At 40.1% G+C, this 23316-nt stretch overlaps 1 protein-coding gene across 7 annotated transcripts in view; it reads left to right on the forward strand.

Annotated features, from left to right (window-relative positions):
- DYNC1I1 (dynein cytoplasmic 1 intermediate chain 1) overlaps positions 1–23316 on the forward strand; it is a 283693-nt gene that overhangs the window by 63500 nt on the left and 196877 nt on the right. For all 7 annotated transcript variants that reach the window (XM_080666152.1, XM_080666150.1, XM_080666151.1 and 4 more), the window contains one exon: positions 9886–10001. In XM_080666152.1, coding sequence (XP_080522278.1) covers positions 9886–10001 — 116 coding nt within the window. The remainder of the gene's footprint in view (positions 1–9885; positions 10002–23316) is intronic.

Raw genomic sequence — 23316 nt, forward strand, 5'->3', positions numbered from 1 at the left:
TGGCATTGTTACATTACACTTGCTGACGTGGAACAGTTAGGAATTTTCCCATTTTTACCTGTTTTCCAAGAAAAAACTCAGTTGACTATGCAGATGAAAACTGTGACTCTTTCTGTGGAGACAGCATTCGGTGGCTCCCACCTTGCCTGCCACATTTTACTCCCAAGTGGACCTAGTGAGTCAGAGAGAGACAGATATGAGACTTTCTGCTCACCGGGTAGCTTATCTTAGACAGTTTGGAAGGAGCATTCAGAATATTTGAGAGAGGAGATTATTTAGCCGTGTTACAATTTCAAATAGTGATTTAAGGAAAAATTTCCCTTTTTGGTAGTACTTATGTACAGAAAAATTTTGTTCTCATACATACTTTTATGAAATATACTTCAGGCTACACGATTTTTATAGAGACAATTTTATTAACTCTTCTTGATCCTGGCCATGGAATTAGATATAGCTTGACTTTTTAAAAAGATAGCTTTTATGAGTATAATTGACATAAGAAACCATACACATTAAAAGATTCATATAGGTAAGTTTTAATGTAAACAGCCATGAAACCATCACCACCGTCAAGATAATGAACTTATTCATCATCCCCAAAAGTTGCCCACGCCACTTTGTAATCCTCACTCCTGCTTCTCCCCATCCCCTCAAACAACTGATCTGCTTTCTGTAGTCATTATACACTGAGTGGACAGATTATTATGATCTCTGAACACATAATAATCTGCCCACTCAGTGTATATCCTATAGAATAAAAGGCTAATATGCAAATTGTCCCCTCAACCAGTTTGACCAGCAGGCAGGCCGGCCAACCACCCATGCCTGAATTCATGCATTGGGCCTCATACACACACACACACACACACACACACACACACACACACACACACACTGAGTGGCCAGATTATTATGCGTTCAGAGGTCATAATAATCTGGCCACTCAGTGTATATTAGTTTACATATCTAGAATGTCATAGGAATGAAATCATGAAATAGGTATTCTTTTGACTTCTTTCATTTGGGACAATTATTTCAAGATTCCCTGTGTATCAGTAGGTCATTCCTTTTTATTACTGAGTGGTATTTCCTTGTATGGATATACCACTGTTGGTTTACCCAGTCACTTTTTGATGTGCATTTGGGTTGTTTCCAGTTTTTTCCCATTAAAAATAAAACTTCAATTTTTTATGGACATATGCTTTTATATTTTTTTTGGGGGGGGGGAGAGGTCATAAATAACACCAAGTATAATGGCTGAATTATATAGTGACTGTACATTTAACTTCAGATACTCTCCTACTCTTTTCCCCATTACACATTCTCACTAGCAGTGTATGAGAGCCTCAGTTCCTCCCATTCTTGACAATACTTATTTTGGACTTAAAACACTTTTTAAACCACTAGTAAAAAGTGTAATGGTATCTCATTGTAGTTTTGATCTGCATTTACCTAGTGACTACTGTTGAATATCTATGTGTGCATTTCCTATTTGAATTTTTATCTGATGAAATGTCTACTTACTAGTAAATCTTTTGACCTATTGTTTTTTAATTTTATTGTTGGATTATCATTATTTCTGGAGTTTTGAGAGTTCTTTATATATTTGGTATACAATCCTTAATTTGATATATAATTTATAAATATTTTCTCCCAGTCTGTGACTTATCTTTTTCGTTCTTTCAATAGCCTTTAAGACACTTTTTATTTTTTAAAAACTCCAATTTACAAATTTGTTCTTTTATGAGTCATGCTTTTGTTGACATAATTTCAATGGTCAATGATTCCTTAAATATTTGTTAGGATACAATTTACCTGTGCAACCATTTGGATTTGGAACTGTATTGTGAGGAAGGTTTAAAAACACAAATTTAATAGCTGTAATATTAATGCAGCTATTGCAGTTATCTATATTTTTCTGAGTGAGCTTTGTTAGTTTGTGTTTTTCAAGTAATATGTCCATTTCTTCTCCATTTTTAAATCTATTGGCCTAAAATTGTATATGTAATCCCTTATCTTTTTTAAATTTTATTTTATTGTTTAAAGTATTACAAATAGTAGTACATATGTCTCATTTTATCTTTTAAATATCTACATAATCTTTATATATAGTCACCTCTCTCACTCCTGATATTGGTAAATTTTGTCTGTCTTTTTCTCCTGATAAGAATGGTTAGATGTTTATTGATTTTATTGCTCTTCTCAAAGAACCAGTATTTAGTTCTCTATACAGGTACTAGAAAAACACATGTTCTTCAAGACAGTGATAGGTGTTTGAGAAAATCTGGCCAGATAGTTCTAGATTATTTTTATGTTTTAAAGTTATTTCCATTTGCTTAACAGAATAGTAATAGCTCATTAGTTGTTGATGAAGTAACCTTCTTTTGGCTTATTCTCCAAGTTTTGTCAAATGTTCTTATGTAGTATTATGTTTTGATCTCTGGTTTGAATTAATTTATAAGGTTTCCCATGGGTAACAATGCCCATGGGAAGTATTTTCTTGACAATGTTGTGGGTTGTGTTCTTGAGAAAACTGACAATCTTTGACTCTTCAATAACACCTAATCAAACTCTCTGCAGAAATTGAAATGTGGAACAGCATCTCATACTGTGTGCATGCGCACGCGTGCCTGCGTGTGTGTGTGTGTGTGTGTGTGTGTGTGTGTGTGTGTGTCTATATCAAAATGTAATGGTAAATGCATCTCAGAATCTGTAAATATACAATGAATTCAGACCCATGAAAAACTTCAATAAAATTGGTTTTAACAGATCCAATAAAAATTTTGTCATGAGAGCGAGAGAAAGCACTTTGCCCACCTCTTTAAATACTCATGTGTTCAGTCTCCAAACATTTATGGAGAAGCTGCTCAGAGCCAATCTTTGTTTTTTGCCCTCAAGAATCTTGTAAAAGCAATTATGGGATATTTTCTGTTCCACACTAGCAACTGGATTAAAAAATATATATTCCTTTTTTATTCTACTTCAGAAAAATGAATATAGCCAGTTGGTAAGGAGAATGCTAATACTTTGGTACTCAGTGTCTTGAAGAATTCAATAATGTTATAGCTTTATGTTAAAACTTCTATAGGAAGTTGTTTACAAATGTCAATTCAATAAAAGGCCATTCCTATAAAATTTCTGTATTATTGGTGTTTGTATGTACTAATATTTGAGAAAACTTCTGAACCTTCTGTCCTGATAATTCTGAATTTTTAATTTTTTGTGTGAAGTGGGCACTTAATAGTACACCCTTCACCAATGTTGTCAAGCTCTATTATAACCATGATTGTTTTGATTCTTCTGTCTTCCTGGAAACTTGCAAAATTTACTTGTGCTATGAAAGTCAAAGCAAACCCTTTGGCTATACCTGTTGACTGGGCCAGACTTGATATTTGCCTCTATTCAGGAAAAATACTTTAGCTGCCAAACTAATATCTCTGCACATTAAGAAGTAAATATCATGGAAGCAAAATAAATACTTCCTTAAATGATTTTTAAAACTGTGAACATAGAAAATGGAAACGCATCCTTCTTGATGTAATCAGAAAAGGTCACCCATCACCCTGCATCTCAGTCCTTGGAGGAAAACACTCACTCTGAACATAAATGATAACTCAAGTGTGGTGAGGGGCTGCTACACCAGGCTCACTTCCTCTGTGTGGGGCCCAGGTCCCCTTTCCTCTGGTGTTGTCCCATTCCCAACTCTAGAAATCAGTCCTTGAGATGTCACACCTAGACACCTAATTACACGAGTGTATGGTGTTTAGAAGACGAATTAACCTTTTATCATTTTTTAACACCTCTTATATACTGCATGGGTTTCCATGCCCTTAGCTCCCTATATTCTCTTTTTTTATGGATGCAGCATTATCTCATACTAGAGACCTGGTGCATGAGATTCATGCACTCAAGGAAGGGGAGAGGGTCCTTCAGCCAGGCCTGTGCCCTCTTGCAGTCTGGGAGCCCTTGGGGGATGTCCGACTGATGGCTTAGGCCCGCTCCCTGCTGTCGGTCAGACATCCTTAGCACTGCTGCGGAGGCGGGAGAGGCTCCCGCCACCACCACTGCATTCGCCAGTGATAAGCCTGGCTCAGGGTTTCTGGCTGAGTGGCGCTCCCCCTGTGGGAGCACACTGACCACCAGGGGGCAGCTCCTGCATTGAGCATCTGCCCCTTGGTGGTCAGTGTGCTCATAGTGACCAATTGTTATGCCATTTGATTGATTTGCATATTAGCCTTTTATTATATAGGATGACTCTCAGTGAGTGGCTCCCAGGGCTACACTTTCTGTTTTGTCTTCTTTCTGAGCTTTTTTCTTACATCTCATATAATTGGAAAACTTCTTACCACAAACTCATCCACTAACATACTCATTTTTACTCTAAACCAGAACTTTCCCTGGATTCCCCTATGTCTTCTGGTTACACCACTCGCTTTTCTTCCCATAAGGCATGAAATCTTGAAACAATCTCTAGTCTGTTATTTTTTTCTTTACCTTCCATACCAAGTAAATTTCTAAGGTCTACCCTTAATTCTTTTCCAGAGTCACCAAACTACAGCATTTCCTTTGTATTCCCAGTGACATCACCTTTGAGTGCTTTCTCATCACCCCGGACCAAGTCTCCACATTGGATAGACCATCAATCACAAACCCTGTAATCATCTATTAGATTGTCTCCTTTGAATTAATCCTCTACCTGGATTCTCTGTTTACTAGTAGTTACTGAATCCACCCACTCCTGGCTTGTAGATCCTTTCTCAATCCCCCCTTTTCTCCACACTCAGCTTCTAAAGTCCCACACGTAACCTCTGCTTGCTCATTTGTCAAACAAGGAGATTTTGATTCCATTCTTCACACAGCTGTTATACGAATACATTTTAAATGTCTCTTTGAAGCTGTCAGTTTCTTACTTAGTAACATTTAGTAATTCCCCATTGTCCACAGGGTCAAGTCCAAATTCTTTAGCCTGCGATTTGAAGTTCTCTAGTCATCTGGCCTCAACATACCTCTCTAATTTATCTCCCACTGTTCCTCAACTTAAAACTTCCATCCTGAAAAACTGGTCCCTCAAACATAAAATATGAATTCAATCTTTAGATTACAGAGCTCCCTCCTCAGAATGCCCTCCTCATTCCTTTCCACTTGACTGAGTCCTGCCTGTCCTTCAAGATTCACATCAGGCCTCTGTTCCCAGTGAAACTTGTTTTGTTTCCCCAAACACATAATAATTTGCCCATTAGACTCCCTGTCCCACTTACTTTGTGAATTCTCATGTTGGCTCTTTTTATTTGCTACCTTTCATCCTTGTTTTCTTTTTAATGTTTATGTTTGTTTTCCTCATTCTCCCCATGTTATAAGCATCCAGCATTGTGCTGGGCTTAAAAAATTGTTTAAGGTTGCTGATAATAATGTTGGCTGATATAAGCCTTTGCCAGTTGTCAAGGACATGGTAGGTACACATAGGATTTCTGGACAAGGAATAAAATGGTATCATTATCACTCTCTCGGTTTTAGGGGCCTCTTCTTTGAGAAACCTCAGAAATTTGTAAGTAGCACACAGAAAAAAATCCCTGGTAGTAGCACTAATGTATCTTAGAGATGAAATAGTCATATGCAAATAATTAGGCATAAAACCCAGCAGGATTGAATCTAGGCCCATTGCAGACATTCTTTTATTCCTTGCCTTTGGCCTACTTTGGCATCTGGCCAAATAACTCTTTGTCTCTGGGAACATCTGTTCCTGGTTTCATCTGCTTAACTTCCAGGTCCCTTCCCTGCTCTAGAGGCTGCCCGTTATTACAATGACCCTTTTTGATTTCTTGGCTTCTGACCCAAGTTCCCGAATCTGTACCTTATTTACCCACACTCCTCTCCTGCCACCAGGTCTAGCCAGTATATCCTCAACATTATGGTTTCCACTCATTGAACATGCTGAGACTTCTATTCAAAGACCAATATTGAGAGTCTTCTGAGATTTACAATTTCTAATATTAGAAGTTTCTCAGATGATTGAGGTATACTTCTATTCCGGCTTTGCTATGTCTTCACAGAGGCTCCTGCACAATGACATTAAACAAAATTCTACTAATGTCAGGCTCAGTAGCAGAGGATTAGCTGATGGTTCTGTGAAGTTCTCCTGGCAGCCATCTTGCTTAAAACTTTTGCTACCTGAGGCCAGTTCTCTGATAATGGAGATAGTACAGCAGTGTTTATGCAGTTTTATTCACTTATTTTGCTGTATATAATTAACAGTGGTCTGAAATTGGAGCATGATGAGTTGCACTGTATCTAACCAATTCAGGAGGAATTTGATGGTGCTTATGCCAGTGGTGAAGACACGCTCAGGTTCTCTTTCATGTGCCTTGGGAAGTTTTCAGGTGATGCGGTCCCTCTTGAATCCATTTTCCCAGGGTCAGATTTGGCTACTGGTTGGGGCCAATGGGCATCAGATATTCATTATAAAAACCTTTCTCAGCTCCCCAAGGTCAATCTTGCCTCTGAAAAGTAAGAAAAATTAAGCATGGGCCAACTGAATATCCACATACAAAAGAATGAAATTATACCCCTACTTCACTCCATATGCAAAATTAACTAAAAAATAGATCGAAGACCTAAATGTCAGAGCTAAAACTATAAAATTCTTTAGAGAAGACATAGGTGTAAATTCATGATCTTATATTGGGCATTGGTTTCTTAGCTATGCCACCAAAAGCACAAGCAACCAATGAAAACATAGATAAATTGATTTCATTAAATTTAAGACTTTAGTACTTCAAAGGACACCATCAAGAAAGTGAAAAGACAACCCACAGAATGGGAGAAAATATTTGCAAGTCATGTATCTGCTAAGAGTCTAGTACCCAAAATATATGAAAATCTCTTACAACTCAACAATAAAAAACAAATAACCCAATTTTAAAATGGGCAAAGAATTTGAATTAGGCATTTCTGAAAAGGTATACTGGCTAGGGCTGGGAACCATTGTGTGGTACTTACCTTGGAAACATGATCCTTTCAGTGTGTCCTGATAATCTATGCCTGGCTGCTTCTCAAGAATCCTTTCTCATGATTATAAAATGGGGATGTGCTTGGACCTCTACTTCATTGGGTTGTAAGCGTGTGCCTCAATCAGTGGATGATCATAAGGCATTAGGAAAAGGCAGGAGAACAAGGTTAACAACACAGTTTTTAAAAACATGGTCCTTGGTAGTGTTGGACAGAGCCAAGGCCTAGGTCTGTCAATGCCTTTGCCATTTTGAGCAAATTATAAAACATCACTGAGCCTAAGTTTTCTCATTTGTAAAATTTGAATATGATGTAAAAATTTTAAAAATAAGAATAAAACAAGATAATATATGGAAAGTGTTGACCTAAGTTACTAAAACAAAGTGTTTTCTAATTCTTTTGCGGGAGACTGCATGGAGGGCTGGGGACCCAGTCTGACCCTCCTTCACACTCTGGTCCAGACTGCTGGGTGAATGAGGCCCACGTGGCTTGGGCTACAGTCATGCTCAGATACAGCCAGCCGGGCTTGCTCTCCAAGCCAACCATGGTTTGTTTGTGTCTAATTTGTGTGCATCTTAGATCTTACCTCAGTTGTTTTAGTTACTCATAGAAAAGAGGAAATTTGTGTTTCCCAAGAATGTTTGGGAAATTGTGCATAGAAATTGCTGGCTGTGCTATGCATGTTCTTTCATTTTATTACGACTGCTACTAAAAAATAAACGCAATGAGTCTGTGCCATCTGCTAGTAATAATTAAAAACAATAATGTGAACAGAGCATACTTCCACTAGTCCTGGAGAGCTAGAAATGTGTGATTTGGGATAAATTATTATTTCATCTTTCTCTCTTTTTCCCTCTGTCTTTTATACACATGCTGTCTACCTGTACATTTTTAGGAAATATACCAGGTGTACTGGTTAATAATGTGGATTTTGTAATCAAAGAAAACACAATAATTTCAAGAGAAACATCAAAAGTGCTTTATTCAAAGTAATGTCCATTGCCAGCTACACATTTCCCCCATCTTTCAGGTAATTTGTGGATACCGTCCCAATAGAACTTTTCTTGTTTTGAGGCAAACCATTCAGAGACCCAATTTTACACTTCTTCGTATGTTTTGAAGTGCTGCTCAGAAAGTGCGTGTGCCATCAATCAGAACAAGTGGTAATCTGAAGGAGCAAGGTCTGGTGAATACAGCAGGTGGGTTAATACTTCCTAGGCAAGATCTTTTAACGTGTCTTTAACTGGTTTTGAAGTGTGTGATGGTGCGTTATCATGAAGCAAAATTACTTTGCTGAGTTTTCTGGCCCATTCTGGTCATTTTACAATCAAAGGTTCAAATTGACCTGGATATTCTTTGTCTTTCACATCGAAATCATCACTTTTAAAGCATTTAAACCAGCATTCACAAGTATCTTGAGATGGAGCATGTTCACCATAAGCTTCCTGAAGTGTAAGATAACTTTCAGCAGCACGTTTCTTCAAAATAAAGTAATGAATTAAAACTTCCCACAAATGCTCTTTTTTTGGCATGAAATTCAACATTTTTAAGCGTAAAAATATCTATGATGTTAACACCTTCAGAAAACTTGACATATGAAGTTGTGAAACTTGTTGTCCATACAACAAAATAGCATACATATCAAATCGCATATATATCAACATATGTGTAACTCCATCTATTGAAAAAAATCCTCATTATTAACCGGTACACCTGGTAATAGGATATGTTCAATATTAATACTAAATGTATATGCAAAAATATTATTCTAGAAACTGTCATAAGCTATATATGTCTAAAATATGTATATATGTATACATAATTTTTACATAATATGTATGTGGTTCATATACATTATCCATAACAGTCCTAATAGTAAGTGCTAGTAATATCTTCATTTTACAGATGAGGAAACTGAGGCTGAGAGGTTAGATAACTTGTTCAAGATCACACACACAGCTAGGTGGTGTGGCTAGTGTTTGTGTGATTGGCCACCAGACTGTTCTGCCTCCATGATTGGATGATTCCTGGGTGACTCAGGAGGCACTTCAGGCTTTTGCAGTAACTCAGAAATCACCATCGAGAACCTTAGGTAGGAGCTAGGTTTTAGTGGGAAAAGCACTAGGACTCAGGCCAACAGTATTTCTTAAGTTCCTCATCTATAAGCTGGGGATGATAATAACATTTGCCCATCCACCTCATAGAGGTGAAAGACCTCTGAAAACACTTCAAGTGCTACATAAGTACTCAGAAATGATTTTTTTACATGGTCACGATTCGTTTGGGAATTCCAAGGTAGAACTTTATCACTGTTAGCCCAGAGCCCTCTTCACTCCTCTGCGCTATATCAGGGAGTCTTTAAACAGATTCACATGCTGTTCTGTGTTAGTTACCTTTCTGGAGAAATGAGAGGTGTTACACTCCCCCTTGGAATATCTTCTTATTGTTGTCACAGAGAACATGTTACTCCATCTCTCTTTTCTTCACATTTGAGAAGCATATTTTTCTTTTGTCCCTTTTACCTAAGAGACTAGAATTTTATATTACAAATGAAAATTCCCTTTATGAATTTAAATCAAGCAAATTCAGAGATGCTCAGAATGGAAGGGGTCTTATCTGAGCCAGACCAAGACCTTTGTTTTATAGATAGAAAAACCAAGGAGTCATCATGAGGGTCCCATCTGACATCATCCAACAAATTAGGGCCAAAGTGGGCCAAGAACCCAAGTGTCTCGAAGGTCAGTTCTATTGGCTTACCCTGACCCTTGTACTGGAAACTGAGGGTATTTGGGGTTTGGTGTAGTCCTTTGTTTGATCACTGATAGCTCTTCTGCATGGAATGGTTTCCCTCTCTAAGCATGTGTACTTTGTTACTTATAGGCGGAGACTACACAAACTGGGAGTGTCGAAGGTTACCCAGGTGGACTTCCTGCCCAGGGAAGTAGTGTCCTACTCCAAGGAGACCCAGACTCCTCTGGCTACGCATCAGTCTGAAGGTGAACTATGTCTTTTGTTTACTTTCCATATTATCTTTGGAGAAATTGCCAGGGAGTCACATCCTTCTTGTTGATTTCATAGTTTACCATCCGAGATCTTTATAGGTCACAAACATAATGACATGCCAAGGCTTACGTCTTCTTTGTCTCTAGAGAGGGAATCCAGTGGTTTTCTTCCAAGGGACCCATGAACTTTAACATGGATAACTTAGTGAGATCCCACTTTGTCAAAACTGTGTGGGAGGCAGGGGGAATTGTCAACGGGTGATATAATAGAAACTGTTCTGAATGTTACCAATAAGAAGAGTGTGTACATTAAGATTCATCATTTGCAGGAGTCAGCCAACTATAGTCTACCACCTGTTCCTCAAAATAGTGTTTTGGAATACAGCCACACCCAGTTGTGCATGTTGATATGGTTGCTTTTCTGGCTACTGTGGTAAGGTTGAGTAGTTTGTGACAGAGAATGTATGGCTCACAGAGCCCAAAATCTTTACTATAATCTGGTACTTTACCGAAACACTTTGCTGACCCCTGATTTGCTTTGCCAATTCAGACGACAACACATAGAGTTTCTTACCATTATTTAAAAAGCTTTACAATGCAAGCTTATCAGAGGTGCATGTGAATTGAATTCAAGCTCCTTCGTACATAACCAGAAAACGTCAAGTGGAAAATTTGCATTCAAATCTCAATCCACACACACACACACACACACACACACACACACACACACACACAAGAATAAGAGAAGTTAAAGCTGATAAATCAGAATGCTCCCTGGAAGTAAAAATTTACACCAAAGCAGAAGAGGGACCTGTGTGTACTTAAAATAGGAAAGCACAGATTGCATTGTTCGAGAACAGCATTGTTGTTATAGGCAAGCACGTTCTTTTTTTTTTTTTCTTTATATTCTTTTGCTGTTTGGTGTGCTGAAGAGGATGTCAGAAGTCTGGTTTTACTGTTGTTATGTAGTCAATACTGTACAAAAGCCATGAGAATAAAAAATGGTTCCTATTTCCTGCATGGTTTACAGCAAATATATAAATCAGTGCAGTTTGGTTTGTGCAAGCTACAGAGTTTTTCAATTTCGGTTTTAAACACATAATGTCAAAAGCAAAGTGAAATTGATGCCTTGAAGTAGAGGGTTGCCTACAGGCCTTCTGAGAACCTTTCCTGGGTGATGCTGGCTAGTGTTGGATGATTCTTTGGTAATAGGGACTCCATTTTTCAAGTCTGATATTGAAAGTTTTTAGAAGCAAACAAGTAGCTCCCTCTGGTGGTGAAATGTTAAACCACCCACTACAACAAAGTGAGACCTGTACTAGTACACTGAGTGGCCAGATTATTATGATCTCTGAACGCATAATAATCTGGCCACTCAGTGTGTGTGTGTGTGTGTATGTATATATATATATATATATATATATATATATATACATATATATATATGTATATATATATATATATATATATATATATATATATATATATATATATTAGAGGCCCAGTGCATGAATTCGTGCATGGGTGGGGGTCTGGCTAGCCTGGCCAGGGGGAGGGGACATGGGCGGTTGGCCGGCTTGCCTGCTGGTCTAACTCCTGGTCGAGGGGACAATTTTCATATTAGCCTTTTATTATATAGGATATACACTGAGTGGCCAGATTATTATGCATTCAGAGATCATAATAATCTGGCCACTCAGTGTATATTAATGTGGCAGGAAAGACAGTTAGAAAAGCCTTGGGGAGCCCATCTAGTCTATCCTTGGGCCTCCAGCAGATTGGGAAGATTCGTTAAAAAACAACCTCACCACCCAACCCAAACATTTGTTTGAGTTAATTTACTGCCAGAGGTATTTGCAGGCTGTAGCCTGAGGTATGTTTATTTAGCCCCAAATTTGACTCATAACATAAAGTTATACAACTGAAATAAGAGAAGGAGTGAATTCTTGTTTTTTAAATGTGTAGACTTCAGATATTGGAAAAGGCATAGAAATATTTACAAGGGAATATAAATTAAGGATGAACAGGCATCCACTCTAAACTTTTAAACTGGACACATCAAAAGGAAAAGCCTGTGCATTCATTTTATGACTGCAAAGAGAGCTTGGGAGCCCTCATTACACTGCGGTCCAAGCAGCAGGAGAGAAGGAATTTATTTCTTAGATATTGGCAGAAGTCTGCTCTATTTTGTTAATAAGACTCGTAGAGTGTTTTGTGGTGATGGGTGTGTCAGTGGTTCTGAGTCCACAATACAGACTTGAATTCAAAACTAGCTACTGTAGCTCTAGACATGAAAGCAGTCCCCAAAGAGTTTAGACAGGAAGAACTTTAGATTTGGGTTCAGCAGATTGTCCTGTCACCACAGATGATTCCTTGACCTCTGGCTGCCTGGAATCACCCAGCCACCTGGCTGATGAAGGAGCCCGGGGCTTGCCTTTCACCTGCTCTGTGAAGAGAGATGGCACAGGGAGAGCCAGGGGCAGCAGTGGGAGAGTAGGGGCAGCAAGGATCTACCATGAGGCAGATTTGGGTTGGCTTCCAGTTTGGGGTCTTGAGCCCTGACAATGTTTTCAATGGCAACTGCAGCCTTCCAGAAGCAGGAAACAATGAACTACTAAATTCATGACACAATGAGGCTCTCAAATGGATCATCTTTAAAGCTGTGGTGTATATAAGACCTACTTTAGTTCGTTATTGCCCATAGTGTATGAAGAAATGATGATTATTTTTTAAAGTCATTAAGCGACTATGGAAAATTTAATATATTCAAACTAATGATCTCAGAGCATTGATCTAATGGAGTTCTTGTGCATTCGGTTTTTTTTACATGTTCTCATTTTATTCTTTAAAATGAAAGGGAAGATATTTGGGATTTGCCCAAGCTTAACTCTTTTCTCCACTGTGTACTAAAGTGAATAGTCTCCTTAATTTGTGATCATAATGGTCTGTTATGAGAAACACTCCAGAGAACAATTTAAACCGGGAAGATTTAGGAATGATGTCTGCATGAACATTTTTTTTTTATGCAAGTTTAGACCTTCCCTCTCTGCTTATAGGTCATTAGTTGCAGAGAAAGAAGGCTGAGAATAGCAAACACTGATTTGGGGGGAGCAGGATCTCTCTACCCCACAAATATTTTAAACACATGCTTTTTATTCCCAAGTAGTAAGAAAGGAAAAAAAGATATGGTTTCTTGCCAAACTACCTCTTCCCTGCCTGTTATTAATATCTCCCTTTACTGACCGTGAGGTCCTGATATTAGTTAGGAAGCCAGTCTTCTGCATCTAAATTATAGTGGGCAATAGGCATCCAACAAATGCTGCTGAATGACAAAGACGATCCCAGGCATCTTAGAAGCTCAGTAACGACCCTTGGGAGAAAGAATTTAGTAACTCACTTAGAAAGATGCAGACTACTCTGGACAGAGGAGGAGGAGACTTATACAACCTGCTGATAGTTTTGGAGAGTTATCTGATCCTCTTCTTCTCTTCATGATATCTTGTAAATTGGAACTTAGTGACCTCATGTTGGTCACCCCTCTTCTTTCACTTCCCTCCCATACCCCATTTCTTGTATTCAAGAAAGACCAATTTTCTTGCATTTTCCAAGGTGCTGTGCAGCCTCATGCCTCAATACACTTGCACATACTATCTACCCATCAAACTGCACTGGCAGTCACTTCACCAGGGCTGAGCAGAGAGCCTTGGGCGAGAAGACCTCCCTGAATTGTAGAGAACTCTTCCAGGTGAATGATTACACCATAGATTACTCCATATCCAAGGGCACCTATAATGCTCATTAGATGGCTGGACAGAAGCAATGTTGTACCCTCAGCAAGGCAAATCTAAAATAAGGCTCATCCTGTCATCATAAAGGCAGTGTGGAAAGCCCCTGGGTTTTTCCTTCTTAGTTAAATAGTTCACACATCCATTGGATATTCATTCCTTTTACCCTGTCTTCATACTGCCCAAACGACTGCCAAAGACCATGTATGACCTTGTTAGGTGTCTAGACCTCTGCTGCTCCCCTCTTCTATATGAAGTGAGGAGAGATCAATATTAAGATTTGAGTTCTCAGGGAGAAACCAAGATGGCGGCATAGGTAAACACCTAAACTGCTGCCTCGCACAACAATTTCAAAACTACAACTAAAAGATAAAATGGACATCATCCAGAACCACAGGAAGGCTGGCTGAATGGAAATTCTACAACTAGAAGGAAAGAGAAAAGCACACTGAGACTCAGAGGAGCTGCAGAAGGCAGAGGTATCGAGGCGCGTGTGCGCGGATAGGGCTGGCAACTGAGTGCGCAGCTGGCTTTCTCAACTGGGAGGGAGACAAAAGCTCCCGACAGCTCTGAACTCCAGTTCCGGGCGAGAGTCTGGGGACCCAGACTCATATGGGAGAAACTGGACTGTCAGGAAAGAGAAAAGCACACTGAGACTCAGAGGAACTGTGGAAGGCAGAGGTACTAAGGCACATGCACGGAGAGGGCTGGCAACTGAGTACGTGGCTGGCTTTCTCAATCGGGAGTGAGACAAAAGCTCCCGAATGCTCTGAACTCCAGTTCCGGGCGAGACTCTGGGGACCCAGACTCATTCAGGGAAAAACTGGACTGTCTGGCAGTGGGTGAAACTCAAGGGCAGCTTTCTCACAGAGGTGCTTGCAACAATTACTGAGGGACACTGAGACCCAGGGGCCTCTTAGGGCAGGGCTGACAGGAAACCATTGTTGTCTGCTCTGCCCTGAGACTCCGCCCCATCCAAGCTGAGCACAGAGGCTTTTGCAAGTCTTGTCTCATAAGGGTGTCTCTAGCACAGAAGTTCTCCCAGCGTAGACACAGCTGATCCTCATAGCCATTTGGCCTGGAGGTCAATTCCTCCCAGTGATACCAACAACTATCAAGGTTTAACTACAACAAGGCTGTGCACACAGTCCACAAAGGGGTGCACCAAGAGTGTCCACCTCAGGTAACTGGGAAGACTGAGCCACTGGGCCCTATAGGACACCTAGCACACAAAGCCACTCTGTCAACTCAGGGAAGCAGCCAAAATGCGGAGACAAAGAAACAGGTCACAAATGAAAGAAATGGAGGAAAGCAAATGACTGGATATAGAGTTCAAAACCATGGTTATAAGGTTTTTCAAGAATTTTCTAGAAAAGGCCGATAAATTTAGTGAGACCCTTGAGGATATGAAAAAGGACCAACTAGAAATTAAGCATATACTGACTGAAATAAAAATAATATGCAGAGATCCAACAGCAGACTAGAGGATCGCAAGAATCAAGTCAAAGATTTGAAATACAAAGAAGCAAAAAACACCCAACCGGAAAAGCAAAAAGAAAAAAAGAATCCAAAAATATGAAGATAGTGTAAGGAGCCTCTGGGACAACTTCAAGTGTACCAACATCCGAATTATGGGGGTGCCAGAAGAAGAGAGAGAGCAAGATACGGAAAACCTACTTGAAGAAATAATGTCAGAAAACTTCCCCCACCTGGTGGAAGAAATAGACTTACAAGTCCAGGAAGTGCAGAGAACCCCAAACAAAAGGAATCCAAAGAGGACCACACCAAGACACATCATAATTAAAATGCCAAGAGCAAAAGACAAAGAGAGAATATTAAAAGCAGCAAGAGAAAAACAGTTAGTTACCTACAAGGGTGCACCCATAAGATTGTCAGCTGATTTCTCAACAGAAACTATGCAGGCCATACGGGAGTGGCAAGAAATATTCAAAGTGATGAATAGCAAGAACCTACAACCAAGATTACTCTACCCAGCAAAGCTATCATTCAGAATTGAAGGTCAGATAAAGAGCTTCACAGATAAGAAAAAGCTAAAGGAGTTCATCACCGCCAAACCAGTATTATATGAAATGCTGAAAGGTACTCTTTAAGAAGAGGAAGAAGAAGAAAAAGGTAAAGATAAAAATTATGAATAACAAATACATATCTATCAACAAGTGAATCTAAAAATCAAGTGAATAAAAGATCTGATGAACAGAATAAACTGGTGAATATAATAGAATCAGGGGCATAGAAAGGGAGTGGACTGACAATTCTTGGGGGGAAAGGGGTGCGGGGGGTAAGGGAAGAGACTGAACAAAAATCGTACACCTATGGATGAGGACAGTGGGGGTGTGTGGGAGGGGTAAGGGCAGAGGGTGGGGTGGGAACCAGGTGGAGGGGAGCTATGGTGGGAAAAAAGAGAAACAATTGTAATAATCTTTTTTACAATTTATTGTAAAAATTTTATTAAAAAAAAGATTTGAGTTCTCAATTGCCCCGGGCAATTGAATTTAAAGCTTCCTACACCTTGGTGGCCCCAGGAACATAATACTTTTATAAGAAATTGCCAAAGGGCCTGGCCACATGGCTCAGTAGTTGAGTGTAGACCTATGAACCAGGAGGCCACAGTTTGATTCCCAGTTAGGGCACATGCCTGGGTTGCAGGCTTGGTCCCCAGTAGGAAGCATGCAGGAGGCAGGCCATTGATGATTCTCTCTTACCATGGATGTTTCTATTTCTCTCCTTCTCCTTTCCTTTTTGAAATCAATAAAAATATGTTTTCAAAAATTGCCAAATGAAGGAATGTTCCAGAGAATCTAAGTGAGAATATTTATTTGGAACCTTAAATTTGTAATCAGAGAGTTCTTAGAGATAGTGTTTCCTAGTGGAAGCCATTCCTGAAACACCTGGATATGACTTGGGAGAAAACAAGTGGTGTTATAACCTGACTCCAGCTCTTCAATTGGCTCCCAATTTCCTGGACCTTATACTCTTTCTCTGAACTTATTATTTAAAGCAACCATATGTTTGGAGACAAGCCATGGTGGCAACTGGGCTGCAAATTAAAAATCCCTAGTGAAGAGGACACACACTAATCTTATTTTTAGCTTCTGTTCCTTAGATAAGGACTGACACTATTCCAGGGAGAGATTGACATCTGCCATTTTTTTGCTTCCTTGAAATATGCCTGCTATTTCCCCTTTGACACTGGTTTAAAGTGTTAATCCTCTTAGAACAAACTGTAGAGCCGTGGGGCCCATGTTAATAAGGTCAGGGATTGAGGGATCCTCTCCCAAGAGATTAGTTTTCTTTATACACTGTTAATCTCATATCATGGCAAGTCTCTTGAAAGACCCTTCCTCCCACCTCCCTCCTCCCCCCGCCCAAAAAAAGCTATCTAATGAACATAGACATTTCAGGCATTATTTTTTAAGATAGTATTTATATGGAGTAGTTAGAATGTTCTGGTTAAAAAAACAACACCAAAACAAAAACAAAAACCCACACAAAGATTGTTTTCCCTCTTTCTGAATCACCTTTTCAGCTGTTAGTCAGGAGAGCTTCGATGGTTTAATTCTTGATTTAGGCTGGAAAATAAAATGATATTGGCCTTGATGTTAGCCAGTTTTGATATTCCAGAAGAGAAGCCTTTAATTTCTTCTTGGTTTCATTGGCAAATTAACACCTATCTCTCAAAAGAATAATAACATAATGAAGTGGCTACATTATTGCTCAAAAATCTAAGGACTTGTTCTGTGCTTTCCTTTTAGAGCTATTTGTCCAATTTGCCACAGACACTATGGGCATCATTGGATCAGCTGGATTATAATTCTAAGTAGTATAGCCACTTAAAAGTAGAAGCCTTTTTTGAGTCACTTGGTAAATGGATTCATGGAAATGTTGAATGTGTTGCCTGCAAAAGCCAGAACAGCCCACCAGGCATTATGGCTCTTAGCATAATAGAATCTAGGTACTTGCTATATATTTGGAGTTGACCAGACCACTAGACCCATAGAAACTTTCCTGAAGTAGCAGGTCTCTATATTTTAAAGACTTTCCTCCCATCCTCTAGTCTACCTATGTCTTAGCAAAATAATGAAGGTACCAATCCAGATTACTCTTTAGATCCTGATGGCAAGATGCTCTGTGTTGAAGGTAAGATTATCAAGGTCTACAAATAGAGCCCAAGAGCTGGCTCAAGCCTGATATAAGATGATGAAGATGCAAAGAGAAATGAGGGGGGTCTTCTTTGGCTGTCAAACAAGGCTTCATGTAGAATGTACTCCCAGGCCTTTGTATTCTCCCCAATATTTAATTTTCTATTTTTCCTGGTCCACACTGTCACTTTCACGTAAATGAGCTGGTGGGGCTGCATTTTACAGAATAGTCAGGATCCCACAAAATTTTAAATTTGGGTTTGATTCTGGTACACATTTACATAGACAGTTATCACAACCAGAGAAATTCCCTGGACCTGTGCCTTGAGCTAAAATACAGAGATTTAAGCTTGTCATCTCTTCTTTAAGCTGTCCAGTCCCATTAGAAGCCACTGCCTCACCCTATCATCTTTAAATTCCTCATGCCATTCACACTGTTCAATGGCAGTGACAATTTGATCCCTTAAATCCTTCTTTTCAATGGACACTTCATTAAAGATCACCACAGAAGAAAAAATTCATCTAGCTATTTGTTACGGCTGACGGGTTCCCATTCCTGAACTCCAACTGCATTTTCATTTTCTTTAGCCCCTGTTAGGGCAAATAACCAGCATCAGTTCCCCAGGTGACTGTCTTCTAGTACCACTTTCTGTACCAGTTGGGGTTCGTGGTTATCAACAGTAGAAACTAACTCTGGTTAACTTAAATAGAAAAGGGATTTGTTGGAAAGATACGAGATACTTGATAGCATTGACGAAAAGTTAGAGAATTAGGTCAGAAATAGAGGAGGCAGCCCTAACCCTCAATGTGACTGTGTGTGGAGATAGCGCTTATAGGAGGTAATTAAGGTTAAATGAGGTCATCAGGGTAGAACCCTAATCTGATAGGATGGGTGGCCTTATAAGAGGTAGAAGAGAGATCTGTCTTTCTCCCTCTCCACGTGCATGCACCGAGGAAAGGCCATATGAGGACGCAGTGTGGGGGAGTCAGCAAGCCAGGAAGAGAGCTCCCATGAGAAACTGAATAGGCCGGTAACTTAATCTTGGACTTCCCAGCCTCCAGAACTGTGAGAAAATAAATGTCTGTTGTTTAAGCTGCTCAGTCTATGGTATCTTGCGATGGTAGCCAAATAGACTGGGACAGCAGTTAACACAGCAAGGTCATGCCACTGAACCTGGTCAGCCTGGTAGGACCTAAACCTCCTGGATTTCCTGTCACTGGACAGTCATCATTATGCTCAGGATTTAAACTCTAGTCACTGCTGCCTTTCAAGCCTTTACCTCTCCCAGCACCTTGACAGTGCTCCCTTGAGATGCAAAGAGCCATGAGGAAGTCCAGTCGCTAGGCCTAGGTCACATGCCCTGCATTAGCTGTGAGGGGCCAGGCAGAGGAATAACTACCCTGCCCCAGCCTCTGTAGTCTTAGGGGAAGCTATGGCTTTGCTTTGACCTAGTTTGGGATACTCCTCTCCAACAAAAGTTCAGATGCTGGGCAGCCCCCCGAAATGTAAAAATGCCCACTCTGGTGTGAAAAGAAAAAAGAGTAGGTAAACAGAAAAATTATAGAAATTATATTTATTATGTGCTTGGCACGTTCATGTATATTACTGCACTTGTAGTGTTGCTACAGAATTTACTCACCTTATAAATCAGAAGTGCAGAGAGAAGGCAGCTCTTATTTTGTCCCCAGTTGCCTACAATACTACTGGCTGTCAGAGAAAATGGGGGAAATGTACAAAATAAACAACCTTAGCACAATCTCTTACTTATGTTAAACAGACTCAGTTGGTACGTTCAGTTAAAATTGGGAGGAAATGCTCAAATTCTCATGGAACTTCACTCTCAACTACTTCTCTCCCTAAGGTCACGGCCAAGTATAGAGGGGAGAGAGAGAGAGGTGAGGTTTACCTGACCTCGTGGCTGTGGTGGAGTCGGGAGGGATTAGAGGTACTCTGGCCTCATGCCAGTCCTCCCCAGTGTGCTGGCTGACTTCCGCGCTCTCTGAGATGATGTTCTCTGCACCCCCCCCCCCCCGGGCACTGGCACCCTGGCACCCAGTGCTATAGCATGCAGCTGGTGAGCTTGTGGCTATTCTTTTGGCTTGGCAATGTTCCTAGGGAACATGGGCCACTTCCCTCTTGATGTCTTAGCCTCCTCTCAGCTTTCATTGTCTCCAGACTTTGATTCAATACCCTGGTCTCTACTAAGCCCTTGGCTTAGAAGTCCATGCCCAGCCCATGCCACATAATCCCTTATTCCATCATAGTAGATCCCCTGACTGACTGGCTTTCAATTCAGTGTCCATGCCTCAGATGATCAGAGGGAGGCTCAGAAGCGCTCGCCAGTTATCTCTTATCATGCCAACCAACTCCAGTGAGGCTGGGTTACCTCGTGGTGAATGAGGCCTGTTGCATAATGGTCTTCTCCTAGATTCCCAAACAAAGAATATGGTTCAGGACCCCTGTGTTCATTTCTCTTCTCAGTTATCTAACACTCCACCATTCCCAGTGCTTCTTCCCAGAAAGTGGAAATCCAGATACATCTGAAATCCCTCTCTTCTCCTGCCTAAATGCTGCTTTTCTTGCCACTTATCTGAAAATAAATCAAGCCCCTATTAAGGCAAATAACCAACACCAATTCCCCAAGTGACTGTGTTCTGATATCAGTTTCTGTACCATAGATTTGGGAGAGTAGGCAGAAGGAGTGATCTTTATGGTTTTTGACATTCTAAATAGTAAGGAAAAGGAATTTGGAAGATCCTTTTTACCTTATTTAAACCTAGCTCTCACCCTACTGTGGTATTCCAAAATCCAGTTTTTGAGAAGAGAGCTGAATCTTTAGCTGTTTTACTTTCATTATTTTGTATCGGATTCTAGCAAATTCTGTGGCAAATGAATGCCCTAGATCAGGGGTGGGGAGTCTTTTATTCTGCCAAGGCCCATTTGGATATTTATAACATCATTTGCAGGCCATACAAAATTATCAACTTAAAAATGAGCCTGCTATATTTGGTCAAACATTTAGTTAACTCACCCCTCATGCCTTGGCAGGGCCAGACCAAATGATTTCATGGGCCTTATATGGCCCATAGGCCAGACGTTCCCCGCCCCTGTCCTATTAGACTAGAGTGAAGATCATTATGTTCAGAAAGACAAATAGAAAAGCACATTAATAATTTTCAAATATAACTCCCACTGTACACCAAAATGAAGAGGATGTTGTTTCTGTTCATTGCTCCTGATCAATGATAGAGTCAAGAAATACCAGGATTAAACAACACCAAGGGGTACATCAAATCTTTTATTCCTTTGAGGATAATAGGTTATATGTTGACTAATTCAAGAAGTATGTAAAGGTTCCATTTCCAACATGGCAACAGGGGAACTCTGTGTATCTTTTTTCCAGTAAAACTAGTGAAAAAAATATTTTAAAAAATATTTAAAGTCTCTGGAGATGGTCCCAGGGACATACAGAAAATGGGAAAAAAATTACTCAAGAAATCTTGCTAAAGCTTGGTAAGAACAGAGTCAGTGAATGGTGTTTGAACTACAGCTGGCTCCCTTCCTCCCTTTTATCAGTTCAGCTAGATGCAGACTTCACTTCAAATGGGTGCATCAAAGAACAGAGAGATGCCTCTCCCCCAACTTCCAGTTGGTAGGCTATAGTATCTTCCTGGGAGGGGCAGGATATTAGCATTTCCATTTCTGCCCCAAGCTACCTGTTACAGAGCCTAAATTCCAAGCAAGTGCAGCTGAGACCTGGATATTCTCCTCTTCAGCCCAGTCCTGACTTGACGGATGAAAACTTTACCTTGGGTTCAGCATGCAAAAAATACTGGAGCCCCAGTTAGCCCCATCCCAAATTCATATGTAAAGCGGAGGGGCAAGCCGAATAAATTAGAGGCTATCCAGCTCTTCAAGTAGGGATGTCACTCAGAGAAGTGTGCCCCTGTCTCCTCCCCCAGCTTTAGAGTCCTGGCTCCGATTTTGCCCCAGGGAAGAAGCAGTCCATAAAAAAGCTCAGAATCTGTTCCCAATGGCTTATAAAGAGTTTGCAGTAGAAAAGGGAATTGGGAAAGCATTGGGGGGGGGGGGGGAGGGAATGGAGAAAAATCCTAAGGTGGCAGAAAATATTGCATGTGAAGATAGCATAATGTCAAGAAACTCTGATGGTAGATAAGTTTAAAAAAAAATGACAGTATGAGGTTACCCATAATAGAAATATGTTATATCTTGAGGATCAACTGAAATCTACCAGCAGTGACTATCTAGATCAGTGGTTCTCAACCTTTCTAATGCCGCGACCCTTTAATACAGTTCCTCGTGTTGTGGTGACCCCCAACCATAAAATTATTTTCGTTGCTACTTCATAACTGTAATTTTGCTACTGTTAATGAATCGTAATGTAAATATCTGTGTTTTCCGATGGTCTTAGGCAACCCTGCTAGTGGTTCTCAACCTGTGGGTCACGACGCACAGGTTGAGAACCAGAACCGCTGCTGTAGAGCCTAAGACCATCAGAAAACACAGATATTTACATTACTATTCATTAACAGTAGCAAAATTACAGTTATGAAGTAGCAACGAAAATAATTTTATGGTTGGGGGTCACCACAACACGAGGAACTGTATTAAAGGGTCGCGGCATTAGAAAGGTTGAGAACCACTGATCTAGATGGTTGTATTGGGGATTCTGAGGCTCCATTCTACCTCATCACAATTAAAAATGTCTCCCAGGGCACGAGATAGGAAGCAAGCATTCCTCTTCTTAGCAAACACTGGTTGAAACTATTTTTGAAGCAGGACTGCAGCAATGAGAATCTCAGAGTTACAATTCATATTTTATAATATATAAACTATGGAATAGCTCTTTTGAATACTTTGCTATTTAAAGAAATTCTCCAATGTCCATTGTTTCTATTTGCTGATTTTTCTGTAGTCTATAGTAACTAGCATTACAACTCTTAAATGAAAATGAGATATATTTGGAGGGTAGTAAGGAGGCAAAGAACAAACAATTTCAGGGAAAAGGAACTGCAAGAGTAGAGCAAGTGATGGCAATCCAAACGTAGACAGAGAAGGATGCTCAGCTCTTATGGTATAAAGCAAACAAGCCAGCTGCAAACAAATAACTAGTCAAGGACTTGGAAGTGAGGTCAGGAGAGCTCCATTGGTCTGCATACATTTTAGACAGGCAAGGGGCTTAAATCTGGGACATTCAGTTGAAAACACTGGAAATTCAACTATACGACTCGGGATTTATGGGAAGAGGGTGGGTACAGTGTGAAGGATATGCCTACCATATCCTTCTTCTGGCTTCCAGGAAGAAAGAGCTTCCTTACAAACTCCTGACTCTTATGCCTTTA

The sequence above is a fragment of the Plecotus auritus genome (assembly GCF_963455305.1).
Source record: "Plecotus auritus genome assembly, chromosome: 4".
Classification (NCBI taxonomy): Eukaryota; Metazoa; Chordata; class Mammalia; order Chiroptera; family Vespertilionidae; genus Plecotus; species Plecotus auritus.